Here is an 18,883-nt window from a genome sequence, read left to right on the forward strand (position 1 = left end):
TAGGTACACGCGGGAAACGGAGACAAGTGATGCGCTCAGCACAGAGTGTTTGCGGTTTGGGTGGCAGAAACAGAACAGGCCCCAAAGCGCCATTGTAACCGCATGACAAATACTGAAGCACAAAAGTTTTGTCTTTAAAATATATCTTATGGGGCGCCTGGGTGGCTCAGTGGGTTAAAGCCTCTGCCTTCGGCTCAGGTCATGATCTCAGGGTCCTGGGATCCAGCCCTACATCGGGCTCTCTGCTCAGCAGGGAGCCTGCTTCCTCCTCTCTCTCTGCCTGCCTGTCTGCCTAGTTGTGATTTCTCTCTGTCAAATAAATAAAATATTTTTTAAAAAATATTAAGAAAAATAAAATACATCTTATATCAAAAAATGGGCAGAAGATATGAACAGACACTTCTCCAATGAAGACATACAAATGGCTATCAGACACATGAAAAAATGTTCATCATCACTAGCCATCAGGGACATTCAAATTAAAACCACATTGAGATACCACCTGACACCAGTTAGAATGGCCAAAATTAGCAAGACAGGAAACAACGTGTGTTGGAGAGGATGTGGAGAAAGGAACCCTCTTTCTTACACTGTTGGTGGGAATGCAAGTTAGTGCAGCCACTTTGGAGAACAGTATGGAGATTCCTGAAGAAATTAAGAATAGAGCTTCCCTATGACCCTGCAATTGCACTGCTGGGTATTTACCCCAAATATACAGATGTAGTGAAAAGAAGGGCCATTTGTACCCCAATGTTTATTGCACCAATGGCCACGGTCGCCAAACTGTGGAAAGAACCAAGATGCCCTTCAACGGACGAATGGATAAGGAAGATGTGGTCCATATACACAATGGAGTATTATGCCTCCATCAGAAAGGATGAATACCCAACTTTTGTAGCAACATGGATGGGACTGGAAGAGATTATGCTGAGCGAAATAAGTCAAGCAGAGACAGTCAAGTATCATATGGTCTCACTTATTTGTGGAGCATAACAAAGAACATGGAGGACATGGGGAGATGGAGAGGAAAGGGAGTTGAGGGAAACTGGAAGGGGAGGTGAACCATGAGAGACAGTGGATTCTGAAAAACAACCTGAGGGTTTTGAAGGGGCGGGGGGGGTGGGAGGTTGAGGAACCAGGTGGTGAGTAATAGGGAGGGCACTTACTGCATGGAGCACTGGGTGTGATGCAAAAACAATGAATACTGTTATGCTGAAAATAAACAAATAAAAATAAAAAAAATAAAAAATAAAATACATATTAAAGTCAGTATTTTTCTTCAAGGAAAAAAAAAGCATTATAAATAAATTACAATACAATGAATTTGCCTGAACTCATTCCTCTTCCTCCCTATAAGTCTAATAAAATAGTGTAAAAACTGTACACTATTAACATGATACTTGATCTTTTACAAAATAACCCTGTTTTGAGATGTTAATTTCACAAAAAGGAAAAGTTAAACTCTGCTGTCAGTTACAAAATACATATTTATAGAGTTTTTAGAACAAAATGTTATTAAAACTTTTGCATAAATATTTTAAAGACAAATTTATCTAGTCCAAAAACTTCATGAAAATGAAACCGACAAATGAACACTTCATGTGTACAACACACTACATCAAACATCATCGACTGGCAGAAGAGGTATGTTAATTGTTGGTCTTGTAAAAAATTCTATCTTCTCCCTAGGTTTAGAAAGAATTACAGGTTAAAGATAATATGAACATCCTGAAAGCTGTCACGAGGCTCCCCTATTAATAATCACTCTTCATGCTTACAGAACAAACAGAACTTGTCATAATACAAATGTTTCCATACGAATTCTCAAAATTGTAGTAGAAGTTATGATACTCTGATAAGGACAGGGATTTATTTCCACTGCTTAGAACAATGCCTACTATCTAGTAAGTTTGCAATAAATGTTTTATTAATAAATAAGTACATTCAAAATATGAGCTCAAAATTACTTGAAGGAAGACAGTTAAAATATTTTATATTATTTCAGAATAGAGACATAAAAATTAAGGGTACAAAAAAAATAAAGGCAAAGTAAGGCACAAAAGAGTACAGCTATAACTGTGTAGTTCCAGCTACATTAAAAAAAAAAAAACCATCAAAGCCAATTTATGTTACTAAAATTATTGATAGTGGTTAAAAAAATATCTTCAGGATTTGGGAATGCTGATAATGTTTTGATTCTTGTAATGTTTAGTTTATGATAACTGACTATATTCACTCTATTCATATATTATATCCATATATTCACTATATTCATATATAATTAAATATATTTTAAAAATAAGGACAGTTATATATATGCTACATATACATGTATGTATAGTATGTTCAATCAAAAGTTAATTTAAAAAGGCAAAGGTGGTACATATATGTACATGTGTAAATCACTGTTAAATACAACAGCAAACGTTTAGAAAGAAGTAGCTACATAAGAAAATTACATTTACTACATGAAACTACAGTCATGAAAAAGATAACATTATGTAGCAACATCTGGTATTTTCACTCTTAAAAGCTAAATGCAAAATTAAACATAAGTGATAACAACTTTTTTAAAAGGTTTATACAAAAGATAAGAAGAAAGCACCAAATGCTAACAGGGATGAGAATTCCTGTTCTGTTCTCAATTTTGTTTTGTTTTTTTTTTAATATTTACTTTACTTTTTATGATGATAATGGCAAGACAGTAAGAAGCAAGCAAGGAGGTGGGCCCACAGCCTTCCCTACCTGAAGGTCGGCACTTGGATGGGCTCCTGGTGGTTCTGGCCGCGCAGCTGGCACACCCCTCTGGGGGCCTTCTTCAGCATCTTCTCAGCTGCCTGCTCTTGATGGAAGTCAAGTTTGGTCTGTCTTGTCTGGAACAGCAACATTGGATGAATGAGACATTTTTACTTCTAGTTTTAAGGAAGAAGGAATAAAGCTACTTCCAGCTCTGGGGTCCTACATGGGAGAAAGGCTGCCCCATCCACACACACCATGGCAACAGCAAATCCCCCCAGGAGCTACCAGGGTGTCTGGAATCATACCCTGCAGACATCACAATATTCCACCACAAAGTGGAGAGTGGCAATACCAGCAATAGGGCTTAGGGATCCTTCCAGCAGTCCCTCACCTGAGGAAGCTGCAAAAGAGTTGGGTCAGCATTAATAAAAGAAAAGATAAGAATCAAGTAATCCTCTCAATAGGTGCAGAAAAAGCATTTGACCAAATACAGCATCCTTCCCCGATAAAAACCCTTAACTACGTAGAGGTAGGGGGCACCCACGTCAACGTCTTGAAGGCTACATACAAAAGACCCACAGCTAATATCCTCCTCAATGGGGCACCACTGAGAGCATTCCCCATCAGGAAAAGGACAGGACCACGATGGGGACATGTCCACTCTCACCACTCTTATTCCTCCTAGTTCCCTAAGTCATAGCTTCTGCCATCTGACCACCAAAAGAAATCAAAGGCATCCAAGTTGACAAAGAAGAAATCACATGATCACTCCCAGCAGATGTCATGAGAATCCATATAGAAACCCAAAGACTCCATGAAAATCATAAGAATAAAAACAGAATGAAATGTACCAGAACTGGCCTGGGAATTCACCTCTGTCCAGGATAACACAGCAACACACAGAAGTTGCTTCCATTTCTTCACACTCATAAAGAAGCAGCCCAGAGAGTCCTCGAGGAATTGCTCCTGTTCTCAATTACAACCCAAGCCATAACATACTTAGGAGGAAGCCTCAGTGAAGAGGTCCAAGAGGTGTGCTCCAAAAACTAGAGACACTTATGAGAGAAACTTAGGTAGACACAAAGAATTGGAAGCCCTTTCCATGCTCATGGACTGGAAGAATAAATCCCATTCCCAGGGTGTAGTCACGACCAACATCCATGTCCACACATAAAGCAATCTCTATGAAAGTGACACCAACATTTTTCACAGAGCTGCGACAAATGCTTCTCCAAAAGGGAAGCACCAGACAAGTCCCCCGAGGAGCCAAGGGAAAGTGGAGAAGAACACCAAACTCAGAAGCATCCCAGTTCAGGACCTCAGGCTGTGTGACACAGCTGTCACTGACAGTATGTTCCTGGCACCAAGGGAACAGAAGGGAGAACTCAGACATGGACCCTTCACTTGTTGGTCAAGGAATCTTGGACAGAGCAGGGGAGAATGAATGTCCAATAGACAAAAGACAGTCTCCTCCCCAAATGGTGGTGGGAACACTGGACCAACAGCCACATGCAGAAGAAGAACACTGGACCCCTCACTTTCTCCATGCACAGAAATCCACTCAAAACAGACCAAAGACCTACACAGTAGACAGGAATCTGGCAACATCCTAAAGGAGAAGGCAGGCAGCACCCACTTTGAGCTGGGCTATAGCAACATATAGTTCCACACATCTCCAGAGGCAAGGGAAACAAAGGCACAAAATAAATGACTGGGACGTCATCAGGTTGAAAGCATTGGGCATTACCAAGGAAGCAATCAACCAAGCTAAAAGGCAACCTCTGGAATGGAAGAAGAGATTCCCAAAAGACACATTCCATCAAGGGCTAGTATCCACAGTCTGTAAGAACACTCTCAAACTCAACACTCTACACAGCAAAATTCCAGCAACGAAAGGGGCAGAAGATAGGAACACACATTGCTCCAAAGAACCCACATCCGAATGGCTAACAAACACCTGATGAAATGCTCCACCACCCTCATCATTGCAGAAATAGAAATCCACACCACAGGGAGATGCCACTCCCCACCACTCAGAGTGGCTCAAATGCACAACTTGGGAAACAAAAGATGTGGGCCAGGATGTGGAGAAAGAGTAGCTCTCTTGCCCTCTGGGTGGGAATGCAAGCTGGACAGTCATTCTGTAAAACAGAGCTACCCCCACAATCCAGCAATCGCCCTACTGTAGTACATAATAGTAGGTAGTACTGTAGTACACATTTGTAATATAAATGTAGTGATCCAAAGGGGCACCTGCACCCCAATGTTCATAGCAGCAATAGCCACAATAGTCAAAGATGTGGTATATACACACAATGGGATATTATTATTCAGGCTTCAAAAGAATAAAATCTTGTCATTTGCAACAACATAGATGGTATTATGCTAAGCTAAATAAGTCAGTCAGGGAAAGACAAACACCATGTGACTTCAACGTATGTGGAATTTAAGAAAACAAATGAACACAGGGGAAGGGAAAGGAAAATAAAATAAGATGAAATCAGAGACGGAGACAGACGGTAAGAGTCTTAACCATATGGAACAAACTGAGGGTTGCCAGAGCGGAGGTAGGTGGGGGAAATGGGAGATGGGCATTAAAGAGGGCACCCAATGGGCTGAGGACTGGGTATTATACGCAACTGATAAATCGCTGAATTATACTCCTGAAACGATTCACATATGTTACTAAGTGTTTTTAAATTTAAAAAAAAAAAAAAAAAAAAAAGTGTTGGTGCCACTGGGAACACCAGCTGCCTGGCCTACAGAGGGGAGAAACCCAGTCCCTTCAGAGGAGCCCTGGGAGTGTTCAAAGCACAACTTCATCATCATGACCAGGCAGGCCCAGGCCCAGGATGCCTGAGGGTCTCTGTAGCGGCCCCGCCCGGGGCCTCTTACCTGCCTCTCCGCTTCCCTCAGTAGGCTCCGGAACCGCTCGTCCCGCAGCACCCAGTGTGGGAGGTCGGTCTGGCCTCGGAGCTGCGCGTCTTCTAACTGTTGCCTCAGTTCCCGCAGGGAGCAGATCTCCTCGCTCAGTTGCCTCTGGCGCGTTCTGGAGGCCTGGAGATCCAGCTCTAGGTCCAGGGAGGTGCGGGCAATGAGCTCGGCCAGGGAGGACCTGCAGGGCTGCGGAGACCGCAGCTGTGAGCACACGCGCTGAGACGGCGGGGGGCGGGGGGGGGGGGGGGGTGGAGCGCAGCCAGTGAGATCCTCCGCCGGCGAGGTCCTTCCAGAACGAATGGGGACAGGTGAATATCAGCTACTGGGCAAGCGTTTCTCTACCCATGGCCAATGTCAAACAAACATAGGATTTGGGCAAGATTAACTTGTCTCCAGTTCGATATCAAGTTAGAGATGCAAATGGTGTGATTTATTTGCACAGACAGATCCTTACCTGAGACTGGCAAAATTAAAAAATGGGTACACCCAAAGATACAGATGTAGTGAAAAGAAGGGCCATCTGTACCCCAATGGTTATTGCAGCAATGGCCACAGTCGCCAAACTGTGGAAAGAACCTAGATGCCCTTCAACGGACCAATGGATAAGGAAGATGTGGTACATATACACAATGGAGTATTCTGCCTCCATCAGAAAGGATGAATACCCAACTTTTGTAGCAACATGGACGGGACTGGAAGAGATTATGCTGAGCGAAATAAGTCAAGCAGAGACAGTCAAGTATCATATGGTCTCACTTATTTGTGGAGCATAACAAAGAACATGGAGGCCATGGGGAGATGGAGAGGAGAGGGAGTTGAGGGAAACTGGAAGGGGAGATGAACCATGAGAGACTATGGACTCTGAAAAACAACCAGAGGGTTTTGAAGGGGCGGGGGTGTGGGAGGTTGAGGAACCAGGTGGTGGGTAATAGGGAGGGCACGTACTGCATGGAGCACTGGGTGTGATGCCAAAACAATGAACACTGTTATGCTGTAAATAACCAAAAAAAAAAAAAAATCATAAAAAAATGGGTACAATCTTAAGTGTTACTGACTATACATTAAATGCCTAAAAATCTCCATTGTCTTTGATTCCAAAATTTCATTTTGCACTTATATCTAGAAAGACACTCTGTATGCAAAGGTGATTCAGTTGTTTTACAATATGAAAAAAAAATTATATATAATGGGTAATTAATTAAATACATTTTAAGGCCAGCATAAAATGTGGCCATTGTAAAAATTGAAAAAAATATATATGAGCATGGGGTGGGGGGTTCCTTCCATGGCTTCCAAGGGATAGTAAGAAATTTTCCTTGTCTACAGGCAGTTCACTGCCAAGCTTGGGTCACAGTGGGCACAAATTTGTAGCCAGGCTGTTCTGTAACACATAGTCTCAGTGCTACAACCAGCACTACTCTAGCAGCTACCTGTATGAGGTGCTCCTTCTGACCATTTCAAGCAAGATGGTCTGAGTTGGAAGACTTTATCTAAACCCAAAATATGTCAAGAGCATTATCCCAGTAATTTCCCACAACAGCCAGCCACAACACTCAAAGCACCAGTAGCTGAAGGAACCATAATGGAAACTGAGAACTAAATCCTGGACATGCATATTCCACTCTCTCTTGAACCCCAGGGCTAGCCTGATCCAGCTGAAGATAGTCAAATGTTTGTAGGACACTTGGAAGAGAGCCCCTGAATTCACTCAGGTGCACTGTATCAGAGTTATGACAGAGTTAACCCTGAGGAAGCTGGGTGGTGAGAAGGGAATGCCTTTTCCAGTACAGACTGACACACTTCAGCAGAAGAATGTGAAGTAGACAAGCACATGCAATTAGCCAGCTACAAGATCACAGTGTTCTAGCCAAATGGACCTGACGGGAAACAGAAGACTGACCCATAAAAGATGGAGAAAAGAAACATCCAAGGGAAGTACCAGCCAACCTACTAGATCATCATTCTCACAGAATGCTTCCTGTGGCCTGCATAGCCTACCATGTGAAGAGTGCCCAGTCCCTAATGCTGAACAAGTTCAGCCTTGGTGAGGGGAATAGTTCTTTAACCCACAAGTGGAGATGTTGCAACTGGGCAATGATCATCAGCTTCTGTCGGCCTTGATCCAGGACACTCAGGAGTAGTCACACCAGCATAGTTTCTCACAGTTCTGCTAGCTCTTCACCACCTTCCTGGATGCTAAACTTGTTGAAGGTGTCCTGAGATGATTTGCTCCAGATCTGTAATATGGCATCTGGCTCTTCAGTGCCATCAAAGGCCAGAAAGTGATGACCATTTACATGTCAGGAGCTGGAAGAACCGAGCTCCCCACAGAAGTTGGATTTGTGACTGAGACAGCAGTTTGTGTGTGTATAATGTCATCTTCTTGAAAGAGCTTAGCACTTTGGAGTTGTTTGAAGACTGCCAACCAGTATAGCATCTCCCTACTGCGTATCCACCTTACTCTACTGGCAAGGCCCCAGAAGCATCCACATGATTTTGAGCAACAAAATGGTGCAGAATTTCCAAGATCAGTACTATCTCCTCCTCAGTACCTTAAAAGTTAGAACAATGATGGCTACCACTAATCCTAAAATGGGGCCTCTGAGCAGAAGAAGAGCATGTTAAGGCAGAGCATACAACTCAGCCCCATCAGTTCCCTAGGGTGTAGAAACTGCACCATTGTAACTTGAGGTATCGCCTGGCAAACTGTAGCTACGAAGGACTTTGCCTTGTCTATGAAAACCAGCAAAAACTGGATGCAGTATCTGGCACACAGAAAACCGATGGCTCCTCTTTTCTTCTTCTTTTCTTCCTATTAGACTCCAGCTTTTGAATGGTTTTTTTTTTTACCTTTCCCAGTGCTGCCATCCTAAAGAAGCAAAAAGCAGGGGCATATTCTCTGAAAGACCTCATTTTCTTATTGGAGGCTAGTGCACTGGCTACCTGCATGCCACTATAGTGATTCTTTCTCATTCCCCTATCTTCAGGGAAAGTGCTGCCTCACTTCCAACCTTCTTTACCATCTCTGATAACTGACTTTGTGACCAGGAGTTCTGAATTATATAGACAGTTCATTACTACTCTGTCTTCATGATGGTTTCCCTTCTCAGTGAGCCTGGTGAGCATCCATCTTTCTCGTTCGTAGATGGATTTATGGGAATGAGATTTATTCTATGCCTTCTTCTTCTTTCACATTGAGTTTTTTCTAATGACTTCCTGATGCAAAACCCAGAGATGGGCTCATGTGTGTAGACTGGTAATGTAGACACCATGATGCATGTGTACAACCCACCACACAGACCTAGGTAGCCTTGGGAAGGGAAATGGAGAAGGAAAGTAAGAGGCTATAACAACTATTATCAGGTACATTCTCACAAGTATAAAGGGGATGAGAACAAAATAATTTTTAAGCTCCTTTTACATAATTTTATTTCCTAAACAATCATGGCTAAAGACACCTAGGAATAAACATTCCACTGTATGATCAGATGACCTCCACAATCATATCAGGCCCCTCTGGATAGACTTCACCAACTTGTATTTAGACAAGAACTTCATTAACCAGTGCCAAACTTGAAAAGTTTCCTAGGGACTTCCTATTTTGTCTGAGGGGCTCCATTTAAATGTTTATCTTTTACAGGGGGAGAGGGTGAAGGGTGTATTTAGAGCATTTTTGCCTGCATTGGAATGGTTGGATTGCCTTTATTAGTAGCCTAACTATGGGGAAATTTGAATTTCAGGAAGGGGTAAACTCAGTAATTGGTCTTTGTCTTGCCTCTGTTTCCTGGGACCAGAGATCTATACCGGTCCAAGGCTTTGACTCTTTGTTAATTTAGGTTTATCTTCCAAAGCACTGAAAAGCCCTATGACCAACTGAGCAGGATGTTAAAACTTCTAAAGTGGAGCTTCTGAGAAATATAGTTCTAAGGTCAAAGATGATCAGAATTGGAAAAACCTTATTTTACAACTGGGGAAAGTGAAGCCTTAGGGGAAGGGCAAAGCTACCTCCCTGATATCACATAATGATAGAGTGATATAAATTTATCATATGATCAAGACACTTGTAAGGATAACAGGAACTCCAGTAATAATTACACTGATACAACAGGTATAGTGTCCCTACAGAGTAAAACAAGCTCCTGATTCCTGTTTTATATTGGGAGGATGGGGGAATAGATAATGCCTTTATTGAGATATAACTCACCTACCATACAATGTACCCATTTATAGTATACAACTTTATGGTTTTTAGTAAATTCACAGAATCAACACATTCAATTTTAGAACACTTTCCTTACTCTCAAAGGAAACCCTGTTTCCCTTAGCAGTCACCTTCCCACTACTACCCACCCCCCCAACTCCTCTAGTCCTCAGCAACCATGAATGTACTTTCCATATAGGTTTACCTATTCTGAACATTTCACGTGTATAGAATCACAGTGACCTTTTGTTACTTGCTTTTTTAACTAGCATAATGTTTTCTATGGTCATCCATACTGAATATGTATTAGTACTTCAAACCATTTTATGGGTATTATTTCACTCTGGATATATATAGCACATTTTGTTTATCCATTCATACTTGATTAATATAGGAGTTCTACTTCTTTAGCTGTAGGTAATATACAGTAATATAATATAATATATTACATATATAATATATAATAATATAATAATGCTGCTATAAATATATATTTTTACAAGTTTTTGCAAACACATCTTTTCATTTCTTTTGATTATGTATCTGAGTAGAATTGCTGAGTCATTTAGTAACTCTTTTACTTTTTGAAAAACTGCCAGAATGTTTTCCAAAGCAGCTGTACCATTTTACATTCCAACCAGCAGTATATGAGGGTTCCACTTTCTCCAAATCCTTACCACCACTTGTTATTATCTTTCTGCTTACATCATTCTAGTAGCAGTGTTGTAATATCTCATTGCAGTATTGATTTGAATTTTCCTGATGATAAGTGATGCTGAGCATCTTCTCATGTGTGTGTTGGCCGCCTGATGTCTTCTTTAGAGAAATGTCTATTCAGATACTTTGCTCATTTTTTTTAAGATTGTATTTATTTGAGAGAGAGAGCAGAGTGAGAGACAGCACACAATCAGGAGGAGCACAGGGACAGGGAGAAGTACACTCCCCAACTAAGCAGGGAGCTCAATGTGGGGCTCAATCCCAGGACCTGAGATCATGATCTTAGCTGAAAGCAGAGGCTTAACCGACTAAGCCACCAAGGCATCCCAATCCTTTGCCCATTTCTAATTGGCTTACTTCTCTTTTAATTACTGAGTGGCCTGAGTTCTTTGTGTATTCTAGATGCAGGTCCTTTATCACACATATGATCAGTAAAAAATTTATTCCCACTCTGTGGATTGTCTTCACTTTCTTGTAACGTCCTCTGCAGCACAAAAGTTTTTAATTTCAATAATGTGAAAGAAACCTATTCTTTTTGCTTGTGCTTTGTATGCCATATCAGAAAAACCACTATATAGTCCAAGGTCAAGAAGATTCATGCCTATGCTTCCTTCTAAAGTTTTCATAACTTTAGCTCTCCAATAGCATTTGATTCATTTCAAGTTAATTTCTATATATGATATGAAGGAGAGGTCCAACATCATTTATCTTTCACATGTGGATACTCAGTTGTTCCAGTACCAGTTGTTGCCCCTTGCTAAAGGACCCTGATTTTTACTAGATCTTTTCTTCTGGGACATGGTCTATTATTGTGAAACTCACCTTTTTTTCTTTTCTTTCTAAATATTAATTATCTTTGGGTGGGAGCTGAACATTATTTACATATTTTTAATCATGCAGTTACCCCACCCCCCTCCCCCCTCCATTCGTGACCATCAATCCATCTCCTGGAGTCCAGAGTCTCTCATGGTTTTCCTCCCTCTCTGATTTCTTCCCATTCAGTTTTCTCTCCCTTCCCCTTCGATTTTCTGCACTATTCCTATATTCCACATATGAATGAAACCATGATAATTTACTTTCTCTGCTTATTTCACTCAGCATAATCTCCTCCAGCCAGTCCCACCCATGTTGATGCAATGGTGGGTATTCATCCTTTCTGATGGCTGAGTAATAATCCATTGTATAAATTGACCACATCTTCCTTATCCATTCATCTGTTGAAGGGCTTCTCAGCTCCTTTCACAGCCTATAGTGGACATGGCTGTTATGAACATTGGGGTACAGATGCCCCTTCTTTTCATTCCGTCTGTATCTTTGGGGTAAACACCTAGGTCATAGGGTAGCTCTATTTTTTTAAATCCTTTTTGTATTATTATATTCAGATAGCCACTGAAGTGTACAAAATTAGTTCCTGGTGCAATATTCAATGATTCATTTATTAAGTATAACACCCAGGGCTCATCACATGTGTCTTTCTCAATACACATCACCCAGTGACTCCATCTCCCACCATCCTCCCCTTTGAAATCCCCAGATTCTTTCTCAGGGTTCATAGTCTCTCATGTTTCATCTCTCCCTCTGATTTCTCCCCCTTTGTATTTCCCTCCCTCCCCCTATGGTCCTCTGGACTATTACATATGTTCCACATAAGTGAAACCATATGATAATTTGCTTTCCCTGACTGACATTTCACTTAACATAATCCTCTCCACTTCCATCCATGTCAATCTATGGTGAGTATTCATCCTTTCCGGTGGCTGAATAATATTCCACTATGTATATGAACCACATCTTTATCCATTCATTTGTGTAAGGATATTTTGGCTCTTTCCACAGTGCCAGTTGTGGACACTGCTGCTATGAACATTAGGGCGCACATGCCCCTTTTTTCACTACATCTGTATCTTTGGGATAAACACCTAATATTGCAACTGCTGAGTCATAGGGTAGCTTTATTCTTAATGTCTTGAGGAACATCATGCTATTTTCCAGAATGGCTGTACCAGCTTGCATTCCCACCAACAGTGTAGGAAGGGTCCCTTTTATCTGCATCCTCTCTAACATTTGTCATTTCCTGACTTGTTAATTTTTGTCATTCTAACTGGTACAAGGTGGTATCTCGTTGTGGTTTTGATTTGTAGTTCCCTGATCCCAAATGATGTAGAACATTTGTTCATATGTCTATGAGCCATTTGCATGTCTTCTTTGGGGAAGAAATTTCCCATGCAGTAACTGACTGGCTTATTTGGTTTTTAGGTGTTGAGTTTCAGAAGTTCAGCCCTTTACCTGATATGTCATTTCCAAAAATCTCCCATACCGTGGGTTGCCTCTTGGTTTTGTTGACTGTGTATTTGTTGTGAAAAAGCTTTTTTGTTTGTTTGTTTGTTTATTTACAGCATAACAGTGTTCATTGTTTTGGCATCACACCCAGTGCTCCATGCAGTACGTGCCCTCCCTCTTACCCACCACCTGGTTCCTCATCCTCCCTCCCCCCGAACCCCCCGCCGCCCCTTCATAACCCTCTGGTTGTTTTTCAGAGTCCATAGTCTTTCATGGTTCATCTCCCCCTCCAGTTTCCCTCAACTCCCTCTCCTCTCCATCTCCCCATGTCCTCCATGTTCTTTGTTATGCTCCACAAATAAGTGAGACCATATGATACTTGACTGTCTCTGCTTGACTTATTTCGCTCAGCATAATCTCTTCCAGTCCCGTCCATGTTGCTACAAAAGTTGGGTATTCGTCCTTTCTGATGGAGGCATAATACTCCATTGTGTATATGGACCACATCTTCCTTATCCATTCGTCCATTAAAGGGCATCTTGGTTCTTTCCACAGTTTGGCGACCGTAGCCATTGCTGCAATAAACATTGGGGTACAAATGGACCTTCCTTTCACTACATCTGTATCTTTGGGGTAAATACCCAGCAGTGCAATTGCAGGGTCATAGGGAAGCTCTATTTCTAATTTCTTCAGGAATCTCCACACTGTTCTCCAAAGTGGCTGCACCAACTTGCATTCCCACCAACAGTGTAAGAGGGTTCCCCTTTCTCCACATCCTCTCCAACACACGTTGTTTCCTGTCTTGCTAATTTTGGCCATTCTAACTGGTGTTAGGTGGTATCTCAATGTTGTTTTAATTTGAATCTCCCTGATGGCTAGTGATGATGAGCATTTTTTCATGTGTCTGATAGCCATTTGTATGTCTTCGATGGAGAAGTGTCTGTTCATATCTTCTGCCCATTTTTTGATATGATTATCTGTTTTGTGTGTGTTGAGTTTGAGAAGTTCTTTATAGATCTGGGATATCAACCTTTTGTCTCTACTGTCATTTGCAAATATCTTCTCCCATTCCGTGGGTTGCCTCTTTGTTTTGTTGACTGTTTCCTTTGCTGTGCAGAAGCTTTTGATCTTGATGAAGTCCCAAAAGTTCATTTTCACTTTTGTTTCCTTGGCCTTTGGAGACATATCTTGAAAGAAGTTGCTGTGGCTGATATCGAAGAGGTTACTGCCTATGTTCTCCTCTAGGATTCTGATAGATTCCTGTCTCACGTTGAGGTCTTTTATCCATTTCGAGTTTATCTTTGTGTACGGTGTAAGAGAATGGTCGAGTTTCATTCTTCTACATATCGCTGTCCAGCTTTCCCAGCACCATTTATTGAAGAGACTGTCTTTTTTCCATTGAATATTTTTTCCTGTTTTGTCGAAGATTATTTGACCATAGAGTTGAGGGTCCATATCTGGGCTCTCCACTCTGTTCCACTGGTCTATGTGTCTGTTTTTATGCCAGTACCATACTGTCTTGGTGATCACAGCTTTGTAGTAAAGCTTGAAATCGGGTAACGTGATGCCGCCAGTTTTGTTTTTCAACATTTCCTTAGCAATTCGGGGTCTCTTCTGGCTCCATACAAATTTTAGGATTATTTGCTCCAGCTCTTTGAAAAATATCGGTGGAATTTTGATCGGAATGGCATTAAAAGTATAGATTGCTCTAGGCAGTATAGACATTTTAACAATGTTTATTCTTCCAATCCAAGAGCATGGAACAGTCTTCCATCTTTTTGTGTCTTCTTCAATTTCTTTCATGAGTGTTCTGTAGTTCCTCAAGTATAGGTCCTTTACTTCTTTGGTTAGGTTTATGCCCAGGTATCTTATGATTCTTGGTGCTATAGTAAATGGAATCGATTCTCTAATTTCCCTTTCTGTATTTTCATTGTTGGTGTATAAAAAAGCCACTGATTTCTGTACATTGACTTTGTATCCTGCCACGTTACTAAATTGCTGTATGAGTTCTAGTAGTTTGGGGGTGGAGTCTTTGGGGTTTTCCAAATAAAGAATCATGTCATCTGCGAAGAGAGAGAGTTTGACTTCTTCCTTGCCAATTTGGATACCTTTTATTTCTCTTTGTTGTCTGATTGCCGTTGCTAGAACTTCTAATACTATGTTGAACAAGAGTGGTGAGAGTGGGCATCCTTGTCGTGTTCCTGATCTCAACGGGAAGGCTACAAGCTTTTTCCCATTGAGGATGATATTTGCTGTGGGTCTTTCATAGATAGATTTTGTGAAGTTCAGGAATGTTCCCTCTATCCCTATACTTTGAAGCGTTTTCATCAGGAACGGATGCTGGATTTTGTCAAATGCTTTTTCTGCATCAATGGAGAGGACCATGTGGTTCTTCTCTCTTCTCTTATTGATGTGTTCTATCACACTGATTGATTTGCGAATGTTGAACCAACCTTGCAACCCAGGGATGAATCCCACCTGGTCATGGTGGATAATCTTTTGAATGTGCTGCTGGATCCTATTTGCTAGGATCTTGTTGAGAATCTTTGCATCCATATTCATCAGTGATATTGGGCTGAAATTCTCCTTTTTGGTAGGGTCTTTGCCTGGTTTGGGGATCAGGGTAATGCTGGCTTCATAAAAAGAGTCTGGAAGTTTTCCTTCTGCTTCAATTTTTTGGAACAGCTTCAGGAGAATTGGTGTTATTTCTTCTTTGAAAGTTTGGTAGAATTCCCCAGGGAACCCGTCAGGTCCTGGGCTCTTATTTTTTGGGAGGATTTTGATCACTGTTTCAATCTCACTTCTAGATATCAGTCTATTCAGGTTGTCAATTTCTTCCTGGTTCAATTTTGGGAGTTTATAATTTTCCAGGAATGCATCCATTTTATCTAGGTTGCTTAGCTTATTGGCATATAACTGTTGGTAATACTTTCTGATGATTGTTTCTATTTCCTTGGTGTTCGTTGTGATCTCTCCCTTTTCATTCATAATTTTATTAATTTGGGGTTTCTCTCTTTTCTTTTGGATTAATGTGGCCAATGGTTTATCGATCTTATTGATTCTTTCAAAAAACCAGCTTCTAGTTTCATTGATACATTCTACTGTATCTCTCGTTTCTACCTCATTGATCTCTGCTCTAATCTTGATTATTTCCCTTCTTGCATGTGGAGTTGGTTTGATTTGTTGTTGATTCTCCAGTTCTTTAAGGTGTAGAGACAGCTGGTGTATTCTGGATTTTTCAATGTTTTTGAGGGAGGCTTGGATGGCTATGTATTTCCCCCTTAGAACTGCGTTTGCTGTATCCCATAGGTTTTGGACCGAAGTGTCTTCATTCTCATTGGTTTCCATGAATTGTTTAAGGTCGTCTTTTTTTTTTTTCCATTTTATTTATTTTTTCAGCGTAACAGTATTCATTCTTTTTGCACAACACCCAGTGCTCCATGCAAAACGTGCCCTCCCCATTACCCACCACCTGTTCCCCCAACCTCCCACCCCTGACCCTTCAAAACCCTCAGGTTGTTTTTCAGAGTCCATAGTCTCTTATGGTTCGCCTCCCCTCCCCAATGTCCATAGCCCGCTCCCCCTCTCCCAATCCCACCTCCCCCCAGCAACCCCCAGTTTGTTTTGTGAGATTAAGAGTCATTTATGGTTTGTCTCCCTCCCAATCCCATCTTGTTTCATTTATTCTTCTCCTATCCCCCTACCCCCCCATGTTGCTTATCCATGTCCTCATATCAGGGAGATCATATGATAGTTGTCTTTCTCCGATTGACTTATTTCACTAAGCATGATACGCTCTAGTTCCATCCATGCAGCCATCAAAAGAAATGAAATCTTGCCATTTGCGACGACGTCGTCTTTTTTTTTTTAATTTATTTATTTTTATTTGTTTATTTACAGCATAACAGTGTTCATTGTTTTGGCATCACACCCAGTGCTCCATGCAGTACGTGCCCTCCCTATTACCCACTACCTGGTTCCTCAACCTCCCACCCCCCCCCAACCCCCTGCCGCCCCTTCATAACCCTCTGGTTGTTTTTCAGAGTCCATAGTCTCTCATGGTTCATCTCCCCTTCCAGTTTCCCTCAACTCCCTCTCCTCTCCATCTCCCCATGTCCTCCATGTTCTTTGTTATGCTCCACAAATAAGTGAGACCATATGATACTTGACTGTCTCTGCTTGACTTATTTCGCTCAGCATAATCTCTTCCAGTCCCGTCCATGTTGCTACAAAAGTTGGGTATTCGTCCTTTCTGATGGAGGCAGAATACTCCATTGTGTATATGGACCACATCTTCCTTATCCATTCATCCGTTGAAGGGCATCTTGGTTCTTTCCACAGTTTGGCGACCGTAGCCATTGCTGCAATAAACATTGGGGTACAAATGGCCCTTCTTTTCACTACATCTGTATCTTTGGGGTAAATACCCAGCAGTGCAATTGCAGGGTCATAGGGAAGCTCTATTTCTAATTTCTTCAGGAATCTCCACACTGTTCTCCAAAGTGGCTGCACTAACTTGCATTCCCACCAACAGTGTAAGAGGGTTCCTCTTTCTCCACATCCTCTCCAACACACGTTGTTTCCTGTCTTGCTAATTTTGGCCATTCTAACTGGTGTTAGGTGGTATCTCAATGTTGTTTTAATTTGAATCTCCCTGATGGCTAGTGATGATGAGCATTTTTTCATGTGTCTGATAGCCATTTGTATGTCTTCATTGGAGAAGTGTCTGTTCATATCTTCTGCCCATTTTTTGATATGATTATCTGTTTTGTGTGTGTTGAGTTTGAGAAGTTCTTTATAGATCCTGCATATCAACCTTTTGTCTGTACTGTCATTTGCAAATATCTTCTCCCATTCCCTGGGTTGCCTCTTTGGTTTGTTGACTGTTTCCTTTGCTGTGCAGAAGCTTTTGATCTTGAGGAAGTCCCAAAAGTTCATTTTTGCTTTTGTTTCCTTGGCCTTTGGAGACTTATCTTGAAAAAAGTTGCTGTGGCTGATATCGAAGAGGTTACTGCCTATGTTCTCCTCTAGGATTCTGATAGATTCCTGTCTCACGTTGAGGTCTTTTATCCATTTCGAGTTTATTTTTGTGTACGGTGTAAGAGAATGGTCGAGTTTCATTCTTCTACATATCGCTGTCCAGTTTTCCCAGCACCATTTATTGAAGAGACTGTCTTTTTTCCATTGAATATTTTTCCTGTTTTGTCGAAGATTATTTGACCATAGAGTTGAGGGTCCATATCTGGGCTCTCCACTCTGTTCCACTGGTCTATGTGTCTGTTTTTATGCCAGTACCACGCTGTCTTGGTGATCACAGCTCTGTAGTAAAGCTTGAAATCGGGAACGTGATGCTGCCAGTTTTGTTTTTCAACATTTCCTTAGCAATTCGGGGTCTCTTCTGGCTCCATACAAATTTTAGGATTATTTGCTCCAGCTCTTTGAAAAATATCGGTGGAATTTTGATCGGAATGGCATTAAAAGTATAGATTGCTCTAGGCAGTATAGACATTTTAACAATGTTTATTCTTCCAATCCAAGAGCATGGAACAGTCTTCCATCTTTTTGTGTCTTCTTCAATTTCTTTCATGAGTGTTCTGTAGTTCCTCAAGTATAGGTCCTTTACTTCTTTGGTTAGGTTTATGCCCAGGTATCTTATGATTCTTGGTGCTATAGTAAATGGAATCGATTCTCTAATTTCCCTTTCTGTATTTTCATTGTTGGTGTATAAAAAAGCCACTGATTTCTGTACATTGACTTTGTATCCTGCCACGTTACTAAATTGCTGTATGAGTTCTAGTAGTTTGGGGGTGGAGTCTTTGGGGTTTTCCAAATAAAGAATCATGTCATCTGTGAAGAGAGAGAGTTTGACTTCTTCCTTGCCAATTTGGATACCTTTTATTTCTCTTTGTTGTCTGATTGCCGTTGCTAGAACTTCTAATACTATGTTGAACAAGAGTGGTGAGAGTGGGCATCCTTGTCGTGTTCCTGATCTCAACGGGAAGGCTACAA

The 18,883-nt window shown here is 41.3% G+C and overlaps 1 protein-coding gene across 1 annotated transcript in view; it reads right to left on the reverse strand.

The window, feature by feature from the left end:
* Nucleotides 1–1,249: 1,249 nt before the first annotated feature.
* The window catches only part of LOC123935787 (protein WWC3-like), a 227,969-nt gene continuing 210,335 nt past the window's right edge, over nt 1,250–18,883 (reverse strand). Inside the window, exons 20-22 of the mRNA XM_045996595.1 lie at nt 5,635–5,862; nt 2,746–2,873; nt 1,250–1,685 (exon numbers count right to left, since the gene is read on the reverse strand). Of these exons, the coding sequence (XP_045852551.1) occupies nt 1,619–1,685; nt 2,746–2,873; nt 5,635–5,862 (423 nt within the window). The 3' untranslated portion in view covers nt 1,250–1,618. The remainder of the gene's footprint in view (nt 1,686–2,745; nt 2,874–5,634; nt 5,863–18,883) is intronic.

This window comes from Meles meles, chromosome Y (assembly GCF_922984935.1).
Source record: "Meles meles chromosome Y, mMelMel3.1 paternal haplotype, whole genome shotgun sequence".
In the NCBI taxonomy this organism is placed as follows: Eukaryota; Metazoa; Chordata; class Mammalia; order Carnivora; family Mustelidae; genus Meles; species Meles meles.